The 20,538-nt window shown below is 35.7% G+C and overlaps 2 protein-coding genes and 1 long non-coding RNA gene across 3 annotated transcripts; all 3 read right to left on the bottom strand.

Moving 5' to 3' along the window:
• Positions 1-296: 296 nt before the first annotated feature.
• Positions 297-3,248, bottom strand: LOC140048765 (uncharacterized). Its single transcript, XR_011845141.1, has 2 exons — positions 3,183-3,248; positions 297-1,956 (listed from the first exon to the last, which is right to left on the bottom strand). It is a non-coding gene; the product is annotated as an uncharacterized lncRNA (long non-coding RNA).
• A 1,153-nt stretch (positions 3,249-4,401) lies between these two features.
• LOC140049382 (uncharacterized) lies at positions 4,402-13,192 on the bottom strand. Its single transcript, XM_072094257.1, has 3 exons — positions 12,464-13,192; positions 6,549-6,851; positions 4,402-6,249 (listed from the first exon to the last, which is right to left on the bottom strand). Exons 1-3 carry the CDS (start codon positions 12,777-12,779, stop codon positions 5,840-5,842), a joined length of 1,029 nt encoding a protein of 342 aa, XP_071950358.1. The 5' UTR covers positions 12,780-13,192; the 3' UTR covers positions 4,402-5,839.
• Positions 13,193-14,855: 1,663 nt separating this feature from the next.
• Positions 14,856-19,311, bottom strand: LOC140049253 (uncharacterized). Its single transcript, XM_072094099.1, has 4 exons — positions 19,216-19,311; positions 18,628-18,695; positions 18,018-18,401; positions 14,856-17,483 (listed from the first exon to the last, which is right to left on the bottom strand). Exons 1-4 carry the CDS (start codon positions 19,244-19,246, stop codon positions 17,316-17,318), a joined length of 651 nt encoding a protein of 216 aa, XP_071950200.1. The 5' UTR covers positions 19,247-19,311; the 3' UTR covers positions 14,856-17,315.
• Positions 19,312-20,538: the final 1,227 nt, after the last annotated feature.

The raw sequence follows: 20,538 nt of genomic DNA, 5'->3' as shown, positions 1-20,538 counted from the left end.
GTACGTTCTGGTAGATGGATTCCTATTAACGTTTTGTTGTCGACATGCCACGGGCTATTTGGATTGATAGTGTGCGTAAAGGAAAGTTGAATTTATGTACATTCCAAAACTAAGGCTTCCAGTTTGTGCAAAGTGTGTATCGAACCATTAAACAATTATTATACAGTATAGGCCTATCACACTACCCGTGTCACAACTTATATATATTACTGTATATATCACGCTACCCATTTCACTGTGGTATTGCGTAAGCGCAAGTAATTTGACCAAGTTAATTTACACACACACCAGAGTGATTGAAAAAGACACCCATATATTTAATTTCAACCACCAGTGTAATAATATTTAATACTCTTGTTCGCATAAACGTACTTATTAATATTATTAATTTAAGTGTGTTTTTTGTTTTATAAACAATTTACCCTTCAGCCATTACAAACCTTCAAAGGGAATTGAATCAGGGGGTTACTCCGGTGAACTGGTTCACAAAATAGCCCCTGTATCATCAAGGGGATTACCGCCTATCTGATAAGACAGTGATTAATTTACTATTGGTAATCCTTGGCCACATTTCCTAAAAGACATAAAATAATCAAATGGCTCGGCGGAGAAATATTAGATTAAACCCTGTATATCCTTTATAGATCAACCCGACGAGACAGGTATTTCTTTGTGAATCTCCATCAACCCATAGGCTACTGTCACATTAATTTTAATAAAACCTAAACCTAAACAGAAATTAACTTTACATTAAGCTTGGTTCCCACTAGAGACGCAACACAAGACGTAAGCGCAACGATTTGATTTGACTAAATATTGGTTCTTAAGCTTGGTTCCCACTAGAACGTAACGCAAGGACGTAAACGCAACGCAAGCGTTTTAACCAATGACAAGCGAAGTTATAGACAGTTAAGCTTGGTTCCCACTAGAACGTAACGCAAGGACGTAAACGCAACGTTTTAACCAATGACAAGCGAAGTTATTAGCAATCACAAGCGAATAAGCCATCGCTTGTGATTGGTCAATTCACTTGCGTTGCGTTACGTCCTTGTGTTGCGTCGCTACTGGGAACCACGCTTTACTAGGATGCAACGCAGGGACGACGTAAGCAACAGTTGGAATAAGCCTGGCTTTCGATTGGCCAATCCTCTTGCGTTGCGGTTTACGTCTTTACGTTGCGTGCTAGTGGGAACCAAGCTTTATCAGGGATTGAGTAGGCTATTCGAACTGTCGCTTGTCGTTTTGTCAACTTGCTTGTGATACGTCCTTAGTGGGTAAGCTTGATGGAACCCACTGAGCTAGTTCCAAATTTAATGGACCACCTGCGCGAACCAAGTACTGTATTTTAGAAATGTTAAAGATGTTTAGGCCTAAGTAGATAGAACTACTACTGCAGAGGGGATTCTTTAACTGATTTACGAAATATTTCATAACGTTCGTGCCTGGATGTACGAACGCGAGTGTTCTGCCAAGCCATATGAAAGTAGTTATTCATGATGATAGCCATCTCACTGGCCATGTCATTAGAACTACAATAGACTGCATGATACTCCATGTTGTCCTCGTCAGGATTGTACGAAATCCAGATGAAGAGTTTTGGCGGTTCTCTGCTGGCTCGACATCTTGCAATATCTTCCATTTTGAACCTTTTAATTTCTCTGACATTGTTCTTTGATTCACCGAGGCGCATTTCAATCCCTTGGCAGTTCAAAACCATGTCGCATTTTGGTAAAGATTTTAGATGATCTTTTGAAGAGTCCCAGAGAATTTCGATCGGACTTTCAGAGTTTTCTGAGTAAGTATCCTTAGGGGGTAGTTGTTTTCCGAGATAACGAACGTTAAAGATCGGATCTCCTCGGGTTACGGTCACACTTTTACTTCGACTGAACATATTCATGGTTTAAGATTGTGTTCACTAACTAAATATGCAATATTGTTGGTTTTAGCAACCACATCCTGTAAGATAAAATAAAAAGTATTAAAATACATGAAACAACATAAAAAATAACTTATAGGATAATTGAAAATAGCTATTGAAAATTTCTATAAAATATCATTATGGTTATGAACACTATTTTCATCTGTACTACCCGCCAATTGCAAAAGTGGATGCATCTAATAAACACCGTAAAGATTATCAGGTCCGTAGCCAGGGGGGTTTTGTGGTTCGGGCGAACCCTCCGTTACAGCGAACCTCCCTTAAGCTTGGTTCCCACTAGAACGTAACGCAAGGACGTAAACGCAACGCAAGCGTTTTAACCAATGACAAGCGAAGTTATAGACAGTTAGCAATCACAAGCGAATAAGCCATCGCTTGTGATTGGTCAATTCACTTGCGTTGCGTTACGTCCTTGTGTTTTGTCGCTAGTGGGAACCACGCTTTAACCGACTGCGTACCCCATCCCCGACATACCCAATACCTCACCCTCATCTCTGAAAATTCATCAAAATACGTGCCCCACAGTACAAAAGGTTATTCGTAAATTGAAAAATTCGTAAACTCGTTCGTGAATACCTCCATGCTCATACCTCTTCCCTGTATGCGCGTACGTCAAGCGATTATTCGGCCGATTAGAGGAACAAAATTCGCTTCGCCTCAAGCCCCACCATGGAGGAGGCGGGAGTGGGGGTGTCGGGGTAGTGACCTATTTAGTGTCCGACCCCCGATATATGTGCCATAGATTCCATATTGAGCATCGTCTAAGAACCAGTAGGCCTAATTTGATTGTGAAATAATAATGAATAGCAATGAATAATTCTATTGGAGAAAGACATAAATGATACAATTTCGTCTTAGGTAAATTAACCAAACTTAGCACACAAATGTGAACATATATGTTACAGATTTTGATGTTTTATTGTTTTATGTAAATGCTGTAAATAACGTATGTTAATCGACAATTTTCCCGCAGAAGATTATGCAATTTCTGAAATAATTAAATTACTGAAAATGAACACACAAAGGCATGTATGCGATGAACATACAATAGAGTATCATTGAATAATAATTATATGCAGATTTAAACCACAAACAAGCACACAAGATGCATGTGAACATACACAATGTTACAGAATATTATATAATATTGAATAATTACTATATAATGTGTAAGCTGTGAATACAATATGCATATTAAATATATATTATTAAAAGCTAAAATTACTAAAACATGTCAACTTACCTTTATTGTCATTTATTGTAGCAGCAGTTGCAGTGTGAAATGTTCTATTGTTCTGTTCATATTTCATACCACCAGACGAAATCGTCGACTAATCAATACGCTAATTGTCATTGTTGTTGTAACGCTTGATTGATTTCAAACAAGGTGCGTAATAATAGGTTATTATAATCTATCGGGCTATGAAAATACAACTGTTGATATTGATGGTAATTAGTAGTTGTCATCTACGTTGCATTGTAGGCCTAACAATAAACTGCAGATGTTACTATAGCCAAAAATTGTTGAGAGATTCATGTTGTTATTCACAGTCATAATAAATTTAATATAATGTTACATGCCAGCATGAGACTTATTTCTCCATGCCCTAGCCTATAGTTATTGTCCCTTTAGCTTCTTTCCCACTAGGACGCAACGCAAGGACGTAGACGCAACGCAAGCGAGTTGACCAATGACAAAGCGACAGTTTGAATAATCCATCGCTTATGATTGGACAAATCCCTTACGTTGCGTTACGTCTTTGCGTTGCGTCTCTAATGGGAACCACGCATTATGTTCGTTATTTTTTGTCTGAATACGCTATATATGTGCCAAATATTTATCTTTTTACTAAATTCGGTCTATAACCTAGACTAGCGAACATACAACACAGAAGAATTAATCCATGACAGCAATGGAAGTATTATCTTGAAAACACCTTCAACACTTCATTTTTTTGAATATCAACCCCGAATTTATGGCTTTGATGCCCGCTTTGATGGCAGAAAGAACGAAGTGGGATGTTCGTGCAGGTCTCTCAAAATTTACCAGATATTGATAATGACATGAGGAGGCTAAGAATTATTTTGCTGAGAACTTCCATACATCGAGAGAACCACCCAATTCTTGGGGCAGCTCAGAAAGAGGTGAATTGTGCGCGGAACGCGCGAACATACTTATAATAGGCTATTGGCTGCTCGCGATATTTCTTTTCGTACATAAAACGTACATGAAACGTCACAAAATAAACATGAATATTCATCAAGGTGTGACGTAAGAATTGAGCCTACAATTCGCTAATGGAAAAGCTAATTTCCGAGCCGTCTGGGTCGTCGAGTGGATTAGACTATAGCCTTAACATGTCGATGTATTGTTTAGAATCCCATGAGCAACTTATTTTTTTTAGAGATTATTTAAAGGGTTGACTTATGTACAAAAAAAATCGCTGTCCGCTCACTTAGAAAGTAGATAAATAATCAATCTTCCCTCTTACCAGACGGTTTAATACAAAATACGGGTAATACAATTGAATATAATATTAATAATATACCAATAATACAAAGATGTAGCACAAAAATATACACTCAATTAGAATATGTTCTAAATAAAAACAAATGTTACTGCATAGGCCCTACATACAAATAATAAGAATAATGTGTTTTTAATCATTGAAGATGCAATATTTTGTTCTGGTTGCTTAAATGATTCTAATTTCATTATTCGATTTATGATTAACAATTATTCCAAACTGTATTAAAAAACATTGTAGGTCTATTATTTTGTGGACGCTTTTATGATGTACAGCGCGTCAACTTACTTACTTCCATATGCCTACCAGTACTGTTACGAAATTTTTCGTAAAATAATTCCTATAATACACTTATTCGGTAAATGTAGGTCTATCGTATTGCTTTTTGGAGCGGTTCTTTATATTATTGATAAAAGTTTCTGCCAATCAGAAGAGAGCAGATAATGAACAGCCCCGGATGAAAGTTTTCACGATTCCTAAACTAGTGGTAGACCAAACAGGCCTAGGCTGAATGACAATCTATCGACGTAAAAAAGATTATAATAAAATACTACAATAACAAGATATCTGGCAGGACTGAAAGACATCGCATAATTTGAGTGTGGTGAGTAATTGTTAAGTATTAAAATAATTATAGCCTAGGCCTAGCTAGGCCAACTGACTATCCACTTGCCCACCAACAAGACCATTCCAAACGAGATACCAAACGCCTTGGTTGGCGCTGTCTAATTTGCTGACTTAACGCTCATTGGGCACATGCATGCTAGGGCCTAGAAACTGTAAGTAGAACGTAACTTTCGGAGTCCTAACTATGATATTCTCAGCTGTAAATTGTATTATTAATTAATGTAGGCTTAGCATTTGTTTATATAGATTGTATTTTTAATGGGAAAGAATGCTACAAATCATCATCATGATTTAATTTATTTATAGTTTGAAACTTTACTGTTCCTACATATAGGCCCAATATGGAAAAATAATTACGTGTGAATTAACGATTTTGTGTCGTTACGTTTTAAGACGTTGAATTTCTTCAACTAGTCATCAATTGACCTTAGCGGCAACGCTTACTTAATGAAATTATAGTCAGATATTGAATTCAATAATACTATGCTAAGTGTTTGAGTATAGTGTAACATAAATAAATACAAAAATATAAATATCTTTATTTTAAGGATTGGCCGAATGTATTTATAATTGTATTAATTTTCTACAGTGCTATTTATATAGGCCTATATATTTTATTAGGCCATCGGTTATTCATATTTCTATACCGCTACACGTATGTATTATTAGTGTTGATTGATGTGTCATTAGTGCCGATGTTGTTTATTCTCGACCCTTGGAACTCTCGATGCATGCACGTCTAGGTTTAATAACTATACTCTCTGAACGGATCGCTGTATCTCTGTGACTGACGACCCCCGTGCATGGATCTTCTTGGTGGCATCTCCATGTCGTCCACGGGATAATTAGGCCTCCGTGCCGATGATCTCATGCTTCGTCTTGGCGGATGACCCATGTCGTCTGAGAACCCATTCATCATGCGCGGCATGGGCTCATCCTCAACGAAATCGTATCTCTGGAGTCGTTCTCCAGTAGGACCTTGGCGACGACTGAATATTGGGTCCATTGTACTCGCACGGTCGTCTTCTGGGTAGTCGTCGTACATGAAATAGCGAGTTGATCGTGGAGGGCCACCATTTAGCATTGGACGTGGTTCCCGTTGGGAGTAGACGTTTTGCGGCGCTTGCGTGTCATAGTCATAACGTTCATGGTATTCTGTAAAAAAAAACAATTGTAGTACGGTACGTTTAATCAGGTAAGAGTAATGATTAATTAATCGCATATTACCACCCATGTGATATAACCAGCAATGTAGTACGTAAGCTTGGTTCCCATTAAAGACGCAACGCAAAGACGTAGGCAATTTTTCGAATAATCCATCGATTGTGATTGGTCAAATCACTATACATTGCGTTACTAGTGGGAACCAAGCTTAATCGCGTGTTTAGGAAACCGTAATTAGATACGCAAATACTACGTATCAACGCGCGCGCGCATGGACGTGTCTTACTCACCTCTTGGTTTCTTTGATTTTCTACTTCGATTTCTAGTGAAGCGGTCATCGTCGGATGAGCTGTCTCTGTGTCTTCTCGGTTGGTATACTGACCGCCTCTCTTCTACGTCATCATACGCACGTTTAAAAGCTCGAGCGAATGACACGGTTATTGCCTCAGCAACGTCTGCACCTTTCGTGTAAAATATATGGCAGAGGTAGCCCTGTCTTGCCCTGGCAACGAATGTGAACGCTCGTGGGTAGTTGAAATCAGACGCACAATATTGTATTGCGTAAATTGGAATGGATTCTGAATAGTCAGTACCTGTGACGAAATAAAAATGATATTATTAATCGGAAACTTGCACGGGAAAAAGACGTTGGTGTAAATGTTAGAATATTGTTATTAGCTTAAACAAGGCCATATAGATGGCTGCAGTCGCGTGCTCATTATTTTTTTGTATTTGTATTTTGTATATTAATATTTTGTCCTCAGTGAGGAAATTAAGATTAGGCCCTCCACGGACCCACGGCAGCCAGCAGTGCAGCGCCTACCAGATTAGGCAATGAGAGTAAAGCATCTTGCCTAAGGATGCAATTAGTATGGTACAGATAACCCCGAACCCATGCCTATCACATGCTAGTCCGATATTACCATTAGTGTTTACTGACCGACCGACCAACCTACCAACTGACCGAAATTACTGAACATGTTTAAAAATGTTGAAATGTTTAAAAACATTTATATTTTTTTAATTTACACGTGCGTGGCCTGTCACTTTTGACGTGCTCGTATAACGTAATTTAGAGTTGAAAAGTAATTCAAGAAAACAGAAATCGGGCAAAAAGAGTGCGCAACAACATTTAACGCGCAGTGCGCGCGCAAAAATCTGCGCACTCATGGCAATTTTGTAAACGCTTAAAATTGCCTGAAACGTACTCTTATTTCATCGAAAATAAATTTTGAAAATTTTAAGCGCGCGTACGCATGCGTTACATGCGCTACGCACGTAATTATATTGCCATATGATGATTTATGCCCTGAAATTTATGAGTACCAAATTTTATTTAATTGTGATTCATGGTTGTGAAGATATGATTACAAACGTGATTTCGTTAAATCGTGCGTAGACCACGTAATTTTTTATTGCGCACCGTAAAAACATAACCACATCGATTCCTGGCCATAAGGAATATACTGTGAAAAATTTACTTAGCTAGATTAAACTGATATCAAGATAAGGTCAGAAAGCGATAAAACGCATAGTGATACCGGACCGACAGACAGACAGACCGACAGACCAACCGACCGACCGACCGACATAGTGAACTATAGAGTATAAAAATATATGGTATGTCCTTTATGCACAATGCTATTAGTTCAAGAAGGTTGTGTCATGGAGTTATAATTATTACTTCATGGTTGTGTTATTTTTTAACTGCAAGAACAATTATAAAGAATAAAATAGAAAGAAATAAATAAACCTTGATTATTATTAAGTCCAGATAATTGAACATAAGTGGAAACGCTCAGTTTCGCATGTGCAACAACGTGTTGGTCCTAAACTACTTTCTACGCGATGTGGGACAGCCCATTTTGGTCCTAAACTACTTTTTACGTGATGTGGTACGGTTCACTTCTTTGTCCAAACTCCGGTATTTTTTATGTGGAACGGCCCACATGTTTGTCTAAATAACTTTTTTACGCAATATGGAACTCATTGGTCCAAAACTACCGCCTTATTACCGTACATCCTTCACACATTGCTCATTCTTTAGAAATTATACCCGTAAGTGATTTCAATATTTTTTAGATGCGTCATATTTCAACGCCTATTTTACTGAAATGGAAATTATAAAAACACTAGCTACCATATTGTCATAAAACAATATTCAAGAGGTACTTGAATTAAACCCAACCCAAGTAAAAGAGGCATATATAGGCCTGGGTCTCTTTTATTATTCTTAGCAGTTTTGATCATCGGGATTACAGGCATCACCGGCCTAAGCCAATCACACCAAAGTATAAGATATTGTCCATAGTAACTCCATTGCACCGCCATCCTCTTACTCAATTTTTCAACTTGGCACGCCTTGTTGGCCAAAGTTATTCATGCAAAATACACAGTAAATACATTCAGCGCCCACTGGGTTTTTTGAAAGAAGTGTTATTAAATTGTATCTCCTGTCTGAATTCAAGCTTAAATAAGCATAATCATTACGTGTGCGTGGCCTTGTCATTTTCCTACATCCCATACCCAACATTCCAAGCTAAAAATGTGCATGGCAGTTAGTACTGAAGTTTGTAAAAAAACAGTCAAACATTAGGCCTAATTGCCGAAATATAAACAACATACTAGAATAGTGTATTGTGTTATATTAACAAGCTTTACTATAAATACAATAGAGACAATGATCCTAAATATGTTAAACATGGGAGCGGATGAAAATGAAACTATTCACGAAAACAAAATCTTTCAAGGTGATTACAATTTTCGAATGGCGCTAGAAAGATTAATTCAACGAAATTGTGAATAATGGAAATATCCTGTTTCGTTAGAGTAGGGCCTATTGTTTGTTTTATAATTAGAAAACTTTCAAATTGAAATTGTATTCTTTCTGAAAGTTGTTTATTATTCATAATTTAAGAGTAATTAAACGACACAGCAACATTACGTTAAGCCTTTTCTTTCCAATTTCCTGAAAATACACCAACGCAGAGAATATAGGCCATTATTTATTAATCAATTATTTCTACCGAGGGTCCTAAAGAAAAATTATCTTTATTTTATTTTATCGAAGAAGTCAATCGGTTTATTCTACCATTTGCTGAGAGTAACCGTCAGTCAGTGGACTTATTTGATAAATTAAGGCTTATTTAATAGTATCTAATGCAGATCAGTTTTTAGAAAACAAGTTTTGCAGAAGTTTGCCAAAAACTCCAAGTTACTGGTGTAGACTAGGTTTATTTACTCAGTTAAGTTGGTTTAGTAAACTAAAAGTCAATCGATTTATTCTACCAAACAAAGTTTTGCAGTATGTTTTCCAAAAACTCCAAGTTACTGGTGTAGACTAGGTTTATTTATTCAGTTAAGTTGGTTTAGTAAACTAAAAGTCAATCGATTTATTCTACCAAACAAAGTTTTGCAGAAGTTTGCCAAAAACTCCAAGTTACTGGTGTAGACTAGGTTTATTTACCTGTTTAAGTTGGTTTAATCCAAAAGTCAATCGGTTTATTCCATCATTCTACCGAGGGTAACCGTCTGAGACTTATATTTAATAACAACAAGATTGAATGCTTATATAAATTCAGGATATGCTTAAAAGCTTAAATTTCAATGATTCACGTTTATAACTTGCGAAAGGTGATAACGCGTGAAACCTTGTACCTTGTACAAAAGATAGAAACACTTAATCGGCATGAATTGAGCACATGTGCCAGTTTTGCGGTGAAGTACAGTAGGCCCAGTGATCATTTTACTAACTAGGAAGCAGTTCCAGATAACTTATGGGCCTAGTCTAGTGTACACTAGCAAACTTTAGTTTGCATACATAATCAAATTCCCAGTACGGCAACAACAGTTTCCAAAGTGTGCCAGTGTAGAAAAACATCGGCAAACTTTAGAAAACAAGTTTTGCAGAAGTTTGCCAAAACCTCCGAGTTACTCGTGTAGACTCGGTTTATTTAATCACGTAAGTTGGTTCACCCACAGAACTGGCGTTAACATATGAAACCAGCTTACTCGGGCAATAAATAACTAAAGCTCTGTTTACACTATCGAACTTTATGTGTCAAAAATGGGATGTGACCATGTCATATTACTACCATATTTGGTTATATCACTACCATATTTGGACACACCATACTTTTTTTGATATTGTAAACAGAGATTAAGCCTGTACGTTCCCTAAGTTTATCGGATAGGATGTTTTTATCTATATATAAATTTACGTAAGGGCAAAATTCGGTAAATCGCGCGTTATTTCTAGAATGTTTACTCGATGGTATATAAAGTTGGTTCGTACTTTCGGTACTGATTTTAACCACCTGATGTAACCCTGTTTACTAATTAAATTGAGTTCGATAATTAGTTATTGACGATTAAAACAAATTTAGGTTCAAAAATCACACACGTTTTAACCGACAAATTATTGTGAAAGGACTTTTTGCTGAAGTAGCAAAGGCGGGGGTGTAAAAGAGTACATAAAACCCAATAGACTTGATAATGGTACGATCTCTATATTTACTTCTTCGACACTTTAGCGAAAACCTGAAACCAACTCTTTACAATGTGTTTGATGACGTCACGCAAGCTAAGTTAAACTCAACATTCCAAACTATATTTTCCCACCTATTTTGTAATACACTTAGCTAGTAGAATGGTTCTTCGATAAAGATAATTTTCCTTTGTGATGTCGGTAGAAATAATGATTAATAAATAAATATGACTTTTTATATTCTCTGCGTTGGTTTATTTTCAATAAATTGGAAAATAAGAGGCTTAACGAATCTTAAATTATGAATAATAAACTTCAAATTCAGAAAGCAAAGTGTGACATTATAAAGAGGTTCGATAAGTTTGACCACTGAAACGTTCGTGCCATTTTAAAGCTGTCGATCATGCACCAAGGGCCTAGAAGGACTGAGTGTTAAGCTCTGTATACACTATCAAACTAGTTTGAGAAAAAAATGTGATGTGCCCTATATGGTGGTGACATGACCAAATATGGCAGTGATATGAAATCATCATGTCCATATATGGGCACATCACATTGTTTTTATCACATAAAGTTTGATAGTGTACAGAGATGTAACAGGACTTGTTAGTCACCAACAGACAGACAATTCGACAAGCCAATGAAAGAAAAATGAAAGAGGAAGTTCATTGTGTACAAAGTAATTACATTACATAAAATAACTACAACAATTATTATTTAACTATGCACTAACAATGAATAGTAGTAATATTGATCGATCGTGCATCTGACATTGGGCTTACGTGATATATTTTGCTAATGTCACACACCCATATAAATTATCCAGTTGTGGTATGCAATGATATAACACAGATTGCTGCTATAGATTAAATAGAACTAAAGCAAATAAAATGAGTGTTTGTCAAGGCAAATTTATTGTTCATTGTTGTCTTGTTAATTGTTAATGAAACGGTGGCCGTGTACATAAGTGATGCAAATCAATAGTCAAGTGTTACATATTGCTCCACGCACATGAACATATACATTTTTAAAGTAAACATTGTATGGTGGATTACTATATTAATATATATTTTATCGTAATACTGTTGCTCCTATGTAGGCTTACGCAATTTGTTTACGGACTCTGTGGCCGTATTCACCAATCATAATAATATTTCCCATAAATATTAAGTAGGCCCTATTTCACTATTTCACTCAATAAATATTGAAATATTTCCCTTAAACTGTATTCATTTAGATATTTATTTTTATTTTAAGGTGTTTTTTTTTTTTAAGTGTTTCTCTTAATACAAATGGTGAATATAGGACTGGGGACGGTTGGAAGTATTGTCTATAACGCTGTAAACATAAATTGTTTCGGTAAACTTTATCATGTCTATCACCAAGTTGATACCATGGAACTTCATTGTTCACCTAACAACTTGTGAATTCAAGTCATCATTTGTTAATTACAATTTTCTAAAGTTCTAGTTTAAGTTACAACTTTACTGAGCTCAAGCTTTTGTTAAGTCCCCATGACAGTTCTTTGTTATAACCTATACAATGTACGATGGGTGCAGCAATAGAGAAGGTAAAGGTATTTTGTTAGAGCTATATATACAATGTTATAGTCCCATGGGTTTTTCCATAGGTCCATCAAGAGATATGTTATAGAGTAATATAGGTTTAATCAATAAGTATTACTTAAGTATGGCAAGCTTAGAGCGCAAATATTCTTACCAGATTCTTCAACAACAATCTTCCTAGATTTAATTACGATATGATATCTCCTTGGTTTATACTGTGAATATCTGTAGCCTTCTACCATGTCACGAACTACCAATCCAACTGTCTCTGGTGCTGGTTCCACCGCTCCCATTTCCTTGGATCCAAGAAATCTAGCAGAGAAAACGAAATCTCCAGAAGGCGGAGGATAGCTATGGCCATTACCGTTACCATACTGAGCCATATACTGCTCTTTCAGTTTTTTCTCCCGCCTAGACGGAGACCGATATCGCGCACGATCGCTATAATACACAGGGTATCGCCTGCTCATGGTTCGGTGGGAGCAATGTTCAAATCAGCTCAGAAAATAACAGATATTTAACGAATATTCTGCGAGTTAGTCAACAAGAAACATAGATCCACCATGACCGTTGTCAGTATGGGAGAATCGTATCGCTTGGTTAGTCCTATTCAGTAGAATTCTATATGCCTAACTTGGTTCTGTACACGCATTAGTCTCGTTACCTCATTGGGCGCAATGACAATGCGCTAAGCCCTCTTCAATAGACCTTTCAGCCTCTTGAACAAACTGAACGTCCTAAACTATCGTGTTCAATGCCCATAACAAAAGATTCATTGCCTGTTTTTATTAATACGAATTCATAGAATTCCAGACGAAACCTAGGTTTAAGTTGATGGCCGCTTGTTGCTGCAATTATTATAATTGTTGCTTCAGTTGTTGAGCCTTTATTACGGAAATGATATGTATCGAGCATTCGGACACTAAATCGATATAGCGACATGTGACGTGGAAATTAATAATCGAAATAATATACGCCGAGTGAATAGATTTTTAGCGTGCACAGCGTTTAAAACTATAGCCTAAAATCATACCTATTAAATAATTAATATTTGAGTACGTTTGCATAATATGTGGAGCTAAACATTGTTGCACAAAATGCAGCGCTTTCCTTTGTATTTATAAAAAGACAATTCATTTCGTGAGCTCTCGTGGTTTACTGCGCATGTTTTGCATCACATAATAGAGACTGGTCGACTGCTAATTTCGGTAAACATCTTGCTGTTTTCCATATTATATTTATTTGCTCTACCAAACTTTCATTATTTTATGTCTCCCCATCCTCTCAAACACACTATGACCAATTAATTCGTTTGCAGAGACGACCAATTGGTATTACGGTACCGGAATCAAACACGCGAAAACCGCCTTGTCTACAATATCAAATTTTATGTGACAACAAATATAATGTGCCCATATATGGACACGATGATGTCATATCACTACCATATTTAAACATAGCACTACCATATATGGGCACATCATACTTTTTTGACACATAAAGTTTGATAGTGTAGACAAGGCTTTAAAATGGAATCGTCGAAATTAACGAAAGCGCTTGCGTACATGTAGGCCTACGTAATCATTCGCAAACCAACGACTTTACCGCATTGCCTATGTTCATGTACGTGAATGCAATATTAAACCTTTATAAAAAGTTCATTCGTCTACGAATTCATACTTTTAATTTCGCTGGAAAATACACTCATGTTATAATCACGATATAATTTTAAATACCGGTAGTAGCCAAATCATGGTTGTTTCACAAAAATCGTTCGATTATTGATACCTGTTGTTGCAATTGATTTCCAGGTCGGTTCTATTGACGGGTTTCTTTGTCGGCATATACAATGCGGGATAATGAACATGTTTTTTTTTTCAGTATTCATATTGGCATTTAAAATTGATACTATCAGATAGGCCCTACTGAAGTTTTGTCAGTTATAAGTCAGAGATAAGCTGGTTTATTGCAGAATAAATAAAGTTTTTTAACATGTCTTTTCAAAATATGTAGATAATAGGCTATACGCTTGACGAGTCACTCTGACCATGGAGGTAGAAGTAAACGCCATGCTCTGACGTTCAAAAAGAACCGGTCCCTTGCCTATCATGTATCATTTTGTTGTGTGGATTATTTTAACAATGGGATAGGTATGTGAGTGGGTGGTATAGTGGAAAACTACACAATACCCGTTACTCCTACCAACCAAAACAGTAAAGTACAATGTTGGTGGCGCTATTTATTCTGACTTGTTCACCAAGCAGTGCGAAGGCCATCAACTACACGTCTCCATCTCACACGGTTCTGTGCAATTCCTTCCTTCCACCTCTGTCCAGTTGTAGCCTCCATCCTTAACCTCCCACTTCTCTTCTCCGTGTGTGTATTTATGCTGAACTTAATTGTGTTTTTGCACAGTCCTATCTTGTGCTAATTCACACCAATTTAAATGTCTCTCACATCCAACAACCAACCAACATTGTTTTGGCAATAATATAAAAATAAAATAGTTAAAAAACTCTGTAAATTAACCAAAATGTATTGTCTGTTCTGCTTTTTAAAGTTCCATTTATTAAGTACAGTAGTACCAAAGTCTGTATAAAGCTTTTAGGTTAGTACATCTATAACAATTAATACTAATACAACTAATAGTACTTTTTTAAATCAAGAAAATAAAAGAATAAAATTAGTATCATAAAATCAATTTGAAATACAATTACTGTATAATATATATATATATATATATATATATATATCTACATTGATTTATTGTTTCCTGATAAAACCATGCCCTAAATTCATAAATGGTAAAGCCATTTAATAGTACTACTGTAGATTAGGTTTATTATCAATGATATTTTAATGTAATTCGTCTTAATACTAATTACTAATGGAGGACTTCTTGTACAGAAAAGATTAAAACTACTTAATACTAATTTACTGTAGTAATACTGTAGACAAAGGTTATTATTGTGAAAAAAAGAGGTACTTTGTTAACAGATAGATTAGGTTTATTATTAATGATATTCATCTTAATATTAATTACTAATGGAGGACTTCTTGTACAGAAAAGATTAAAACTACTTAATACTAAATTACTGTAGTAATAATGTAAACAAAGGTTATTATTGTGGAAAAAGAGGTACTTTGTTAACAGATACAAAAATATAGGTATACATTGCTTTAAAAATGGAGTAAAGTTCTATTTGGCAATTTGCAGTCTTTAAAAGAAAGAAAAACATTTTGACACATATGGCGTGTCATAGTATGCTTGAGCTGGAAGGTAAATACATTTTTTGAACGTTATTCCACTACCTTATTGAATATGCATTAGCTTAAACTTAAGCTCTGTCTACACTATCAAATTTAAATGTGCCAAAAAAGTGATATGCCCACAAAGTTTATTATTGTGAAAAAGAGGTACTTTGTTAACAGATAGATTAGGTTTATTATTAATGATATTCATCTTAATATTAATTACTAATGGAGGACTTCTTGTACAGAAAAGATTAAAACTACTTAATACTAAATTACTGTAGTAATAATGTAGACAAAGGTTATTATTGTGAAAAAGAGGTACTTTAACAGATAGATTAGGTTTATTATTAATGATATTCATCTTATTAATTACTAATGGAGGACTTCTTGTACAGAAAAGATTAAAACTACTTAATACTAAATTACTGTAGTAATACTGTAGACAAAGGTTATTATTGTGAAAAAGCTTAAACTTAAGCTCTGTCTACACTATCACATTTAATGGGACATAAACAAAAAAATGTGATATGCCCATATATGAACATGATGACATCATATTCACTACCATATTTGGGGAAATCACACTTTTTTTGTCATTGAACTAGTTTCATAGTGTAGACAGAGCTTTAGCAAGCTTATTGAAATACTGTTATTTGAATACAACAAATCAGTGTAGTGTGAATACAAGTTTAACAGTAGTAGGTCTGCAAACACTGGCATGAAAACATTTTAAAATTGCAAAAAAAGGATGATATTTTCAGATAGCACATTATGCAGTGCTGTAGCCATGAATTAAAGTGGTGAGGTGGTCCCAAAAAGGGGGGAACAACCCCCTGTCCAGGCCCCGCAGTTGCCAAATGATTTAGTTCGTAATGATGGCAGGGCCCTGTTAAGTGTTATGTGTATGTTTTGTTAACAAATTTAAAATTATATTTAACATGACCTACAAAAAAAGTTAAAATGTGCATAAAATGAATAAAAATATATTATTATTATTGTAATACAAACAAAGCATTACAAATTTGTACTTTTTACTACGATATATATATTATATTTAACAGCTAGCAACTTAAATAAGAACTCCTTTTGCATGCACTAATATAATAAATACCTTTTGGTATATCATGCATTTCATGCATGTAATCAGTAATCATATATGGATGGTAGTGGTGTTAAATGGTCTTCTAGTCCAACCTAAATCTTAAGTAAACTGGCCCGCCACAAGATTTCTATCTTCTTGGGCACTGCCTACTTCTTCTTATTGATTAATGTATACTTTTTTTATCATCAATTGACTTGTTATAAATTTTACTGGAATTTATTATGTTTACCTCATTTTCTTGAAGGAAGAAATAAATGTTAAGTTGAATTGAATTGAAGTAGGATCTTTGACAAGGGAAGGGGGAATACAATTCCTATGACTCATGAATCATGGGTGTGGTCTGGTCAGACTCAATTATTAGGCTGGGTAGCTCATTAATCTGTCCTTTTTATACATTTAAAATCAGGCCTTGTCTTTCTAGGCTTGGGAGAGCGGTCACTCATTCCTGAGGAGTGCGATTTACAGCACACTTAAATTTGGCAAATTTCCACACATCATCTAGATACAGCACATCTAGATATAGCACACTTACAGTACTGTACAACCCCGCTGAATGTGTTTCTTTTGTAATAATTTTCAAAAGAAAAGGCCTGTAAAATACTTTACAAAATAGAAAAAAAAATATTCCTTGATTTGATAGATTTGGAACTTATTTGTAATTACCGTATGATGAAGTCGCGAAAACGGTCACCTGGAGAATGATCCAGATTGTGATGAAGATGACCCCACAGACTAGTCCGGCCATTGACCAGCTCTTGGCCGAAGTGGATGCGCGAACAGCACCATCATAGTCTCCCATGTCATACTTGCTTGAACTCTGAAAAATAAATTTAATTCTAAGTTCAAATTTATTATATTTTACCCAGTGGCGTAACAGCTATGAGCGCTCACTGGCTAAATCCAGGGCTCAAGGGGTTCAAGAGCATAAGCAGCCCAAGCATTGAAGGGCTCATTAGGAGCTTTTCTGCCTGTGTAATGTGTTACACCATTGCAAATACAGATTTATAAAATACTGTCAGTGTCAACATAGAAATCTGGTGCGGATCCAGGGGGATTGTGCTTGAGGAGCATGCTTGAGGAGCGTGCTTGGGGATCCTGCTTGGGGATCCTGCTTGCGGACACTTCTTGGGGAGCGTGCTTGGGTTGGAGGGGGGGGGGGGGTTGTTCTTCCTCTTCCTTTTTGACAGCTAAAATGAAATTATGAACTATGTAACTATTTTTTTTTTGATAGACAATAATTATTTTAGCTCTTTCCTTGTTTCCTCCTGGACTTGGGAATTATAAATTAAAACACTTATTATTGGCATTGTGTTGCAGCTAAAAATATAGGAATAATTGTCCAATATCATACCTGTGTGCTGTAAACTATTCCAATAACTCCAAACGGCACACAGCAGCAGAGACACACAAATATGGCAAATCCAAGATAGCTCTGTGGCCGCTGTCTAGTAATAACTGTGACAGTTTGCTGTTGAGCACCTGGTTGCCCGGCATACCCAACTTGATGTACAGTATACTGTGGTTGCCCAGAATATTGTGGGGCATACCCTGGCTGCCCAGGATAAACATATCCTCCAGGTGGTGGTGCGTATCCAGGTGCACCTGGCTGCTGTCCATATGGAGGTTTTACTTCAGATCCTGGCTGTGGTGGTCCATATCCAGGTGGTCCGTATCCAGGTGCTCCTTGCTGTGGACCGTATCCAGGTGCTCCTTGCTGCGGTGTTGGATAAGGAAGCTAAACAAATATATAAATTAAATAATTTTACCATTTATTATAAAATATATTATTTATTAACACTATTTGCTTAATGTACTGTATTCTAGTGATTGTATTATTTTCAACAAACTAAAACTATATAATGTGTATAGAATAAATATTATAATGTAATTATTTTATTGGAAGTTCAAACATGTTTTTATGATTTTTTGTCATAAGAGAAAGTAGAGAAGGTCTGTCGTACCTGAGCTGCCTGGTTATATGATGGTGGCGGGGCATTCATTAGTGGCGGGGCATTCATTTGTGGGGCATCTGTGCAACAACAAAAAACAATTTCAAATGTGATTATTTTGAAATTTAGATAATTAAATAAAAATATAATTTTTAATGATATTTAAATACAAAAATGTGCTTCTTCTCCATAGGCCTATTTAATTATATATATCATATTAATTGAAATAAAAAAATTAATTGCTGGATCTAAAAAACTAAAGGTTAGAATAGTAGGCCTACATGACAGTAGCCAACATACAACTTGTGTATATTATACCAATGAACTCGGCACACTGATGGTGTGGTGATCAGAGAAGAATCACTCAGTGTTGACGTCGAGGCCTAGGCCTAGTAGTATTAGTATTGCCTACACACAACAAGCCGCAGTCTGTGCCTTTTGCCGTCTTATCACCTTCACTACTTAGCCTACCCTCGCTAGTACTAGCCTACTTTCTATCCCTCTTTTAAAGTATTTTTATAGGTTAAATAGCTGTTTTTGTTTTCAAAGACAATAACAACATGCACCACCGGAATAACAAAATAACATTTGGTTACTTACTGGGATCTTTTTCCATGCTTAATTGCTCCATTTTTTACAAGACAATAAACAATCTAAACTTCCACTAATTTCTTTGCGAATGCGAATTTCTTTAAATTTGCGAGGATAGACAGGGTACCCAATTTGGTAGTTTACATTTTGTGACTTATGGAATGCCACTAGAAGAATGTACATTTGTGTACTTTATTCCTACTTTTATCCCGAACTCTTCAAACATATCACTGAATTTCTGAAATGGTTATTCCAGTGGAAGAAATCCCAAAGCTCAAAAATACTGGCGTGCTTAAAACTTTCCACTTTAATTCAGGCGGGCGCCAGGAAATTACAGTGCTGAACATTTCGGCTGTTTTGTGTCCAGCACACACGTGCACCACAAATTCACTCCTATTTTTTATTTCGCTTAGTTCCGTTTACTTTAAAAAAGAAGATAATTTGCCATCCCATTGTCGTGTCCAAGCCTTTTAACATTATTAAAACCATGGAGCAGCTATTATTATAGCTATAGTTTCCATGACACAACTGTTAATGTTCACTTGGCACACCATACATCAAATCATAAACAAAAACTACAGTACCTGTTTGGTATTCAAAAACGTACCCCAATTACTTCACAGTTTACCCGGATACAGTTAAGTGTGAAAACGTCATTATTATTGATGGACGAAATTGTCATTTTGTGCGATTTCAATTTTGAGTCATAATAGTTACGAATTAAAAGCTTATTTGACTGGCATTATAATATTTTATTTGGGCCTACAGTTAATTAAGTTATGCGTGCATTGTATTCGATTGGACGGTGCTCAGTCACATGACTAGAAATTAATGTGGTACATGTTTTGTAAAACAATCCTTTTGTGCTAAGTTAAAAAAAAAACTGTTTTAATATATTAGGCCTGTAGTATAGTAATTATATATAATATAAAATATAATAGTATATTCATTTTTATACGCAATTTCTGACTGGTGAAACAAACGAAGCTGTAGGCCTACGTGTTCCTTTTACTAATACAATTAACTCATATCTCCTAGTATAGTTCAGGGGCCGTTTTAAAAGAAATTATTTTTAATTTAATTTAATTCACTTGAAAGTCCAATTGTAAAGCAATTAGGCCTACTACTGTTATATAGGAACCTAATGCGTCGGACCGACTATCTATTCTGTCCTACAAACAAATAATTTGATAAAAGACAAACCATTTTTATTATTTTACAAACCATTACTGTATTAGACAGGTACAGTGTGTCGGACGGCGCCGCCCCGTACCAAACTAGATAAAAAGGAACGTATAACTAGAGCATCACTAAAATGAAACATATAATATT

This window comes from Antedon mediterranea, chromosome 5, assembly GCF_964355755.1.
Source record: "Antedon mediterranea chromosome 5, ecAntMedi1.1, whole genome shotgun sequence".
Lineage (NCBI taxonomy): Eukaryota > Metazoa > Echinodermata > Crinoidea > Comatulida > Antedonidae > Antedon > Antedon mediterranea.
The sequence above is the reverse complement of the archived record's forward strand: the minus strand, read 5'-3'. Positions and strand labels throughout refer to the sequence as shown.

What these genes read in the sequence shown, in the direction of transcription:
- LOC140049382 (XM_072094257.1), bottom strand. Translation starts at nt 12,779, where the DNA reads ATGAGCAGGCGATACCCTGTGTATTATAGCGATCGTGCGCGATATCGG. An exon ending in GATTGTTGTTGAAGAATCTG is followed by an intron (nt 6,852 to 12,463) that starts GTAAGAATATTT and finishes ATTTCGTCACAG; the next exon opens with GTACTGACTATTCAGAATCC. An exon ending in AAAATCAAAGAAACCAAGAG is followed by an intron (nt 6,250 to 6,548) that starts GTGAGTAAGACA and finishes TTTTTTTTACAG; the next exon opens with AATACCATGAACGTTATGAC.
- LOC140049253 (XM_072094099.1), bottom strand. Translation starts at nt 19,246, where the DNA reads ATGGAGCAATTAAGCATGGAAAAAGATCCCA. An exon ending in CATATAACCAGGCAGCTCAG is followed by an intron (nt 18,402 to 18,627) that starts GTACGACAGACC and finishes ATATTTGTTTAG; the next exon opens with CTTCCTTATCCAACACCGCA. An exon ending in GAATAGTTTACAGCACACAG is followed by an intron (nt 17,484 to 18,017) that starts GTATGATATTGG and finishes TTTATTTTTCAG; the next exon opens with AGTTCAAGCAAGTATGACAT.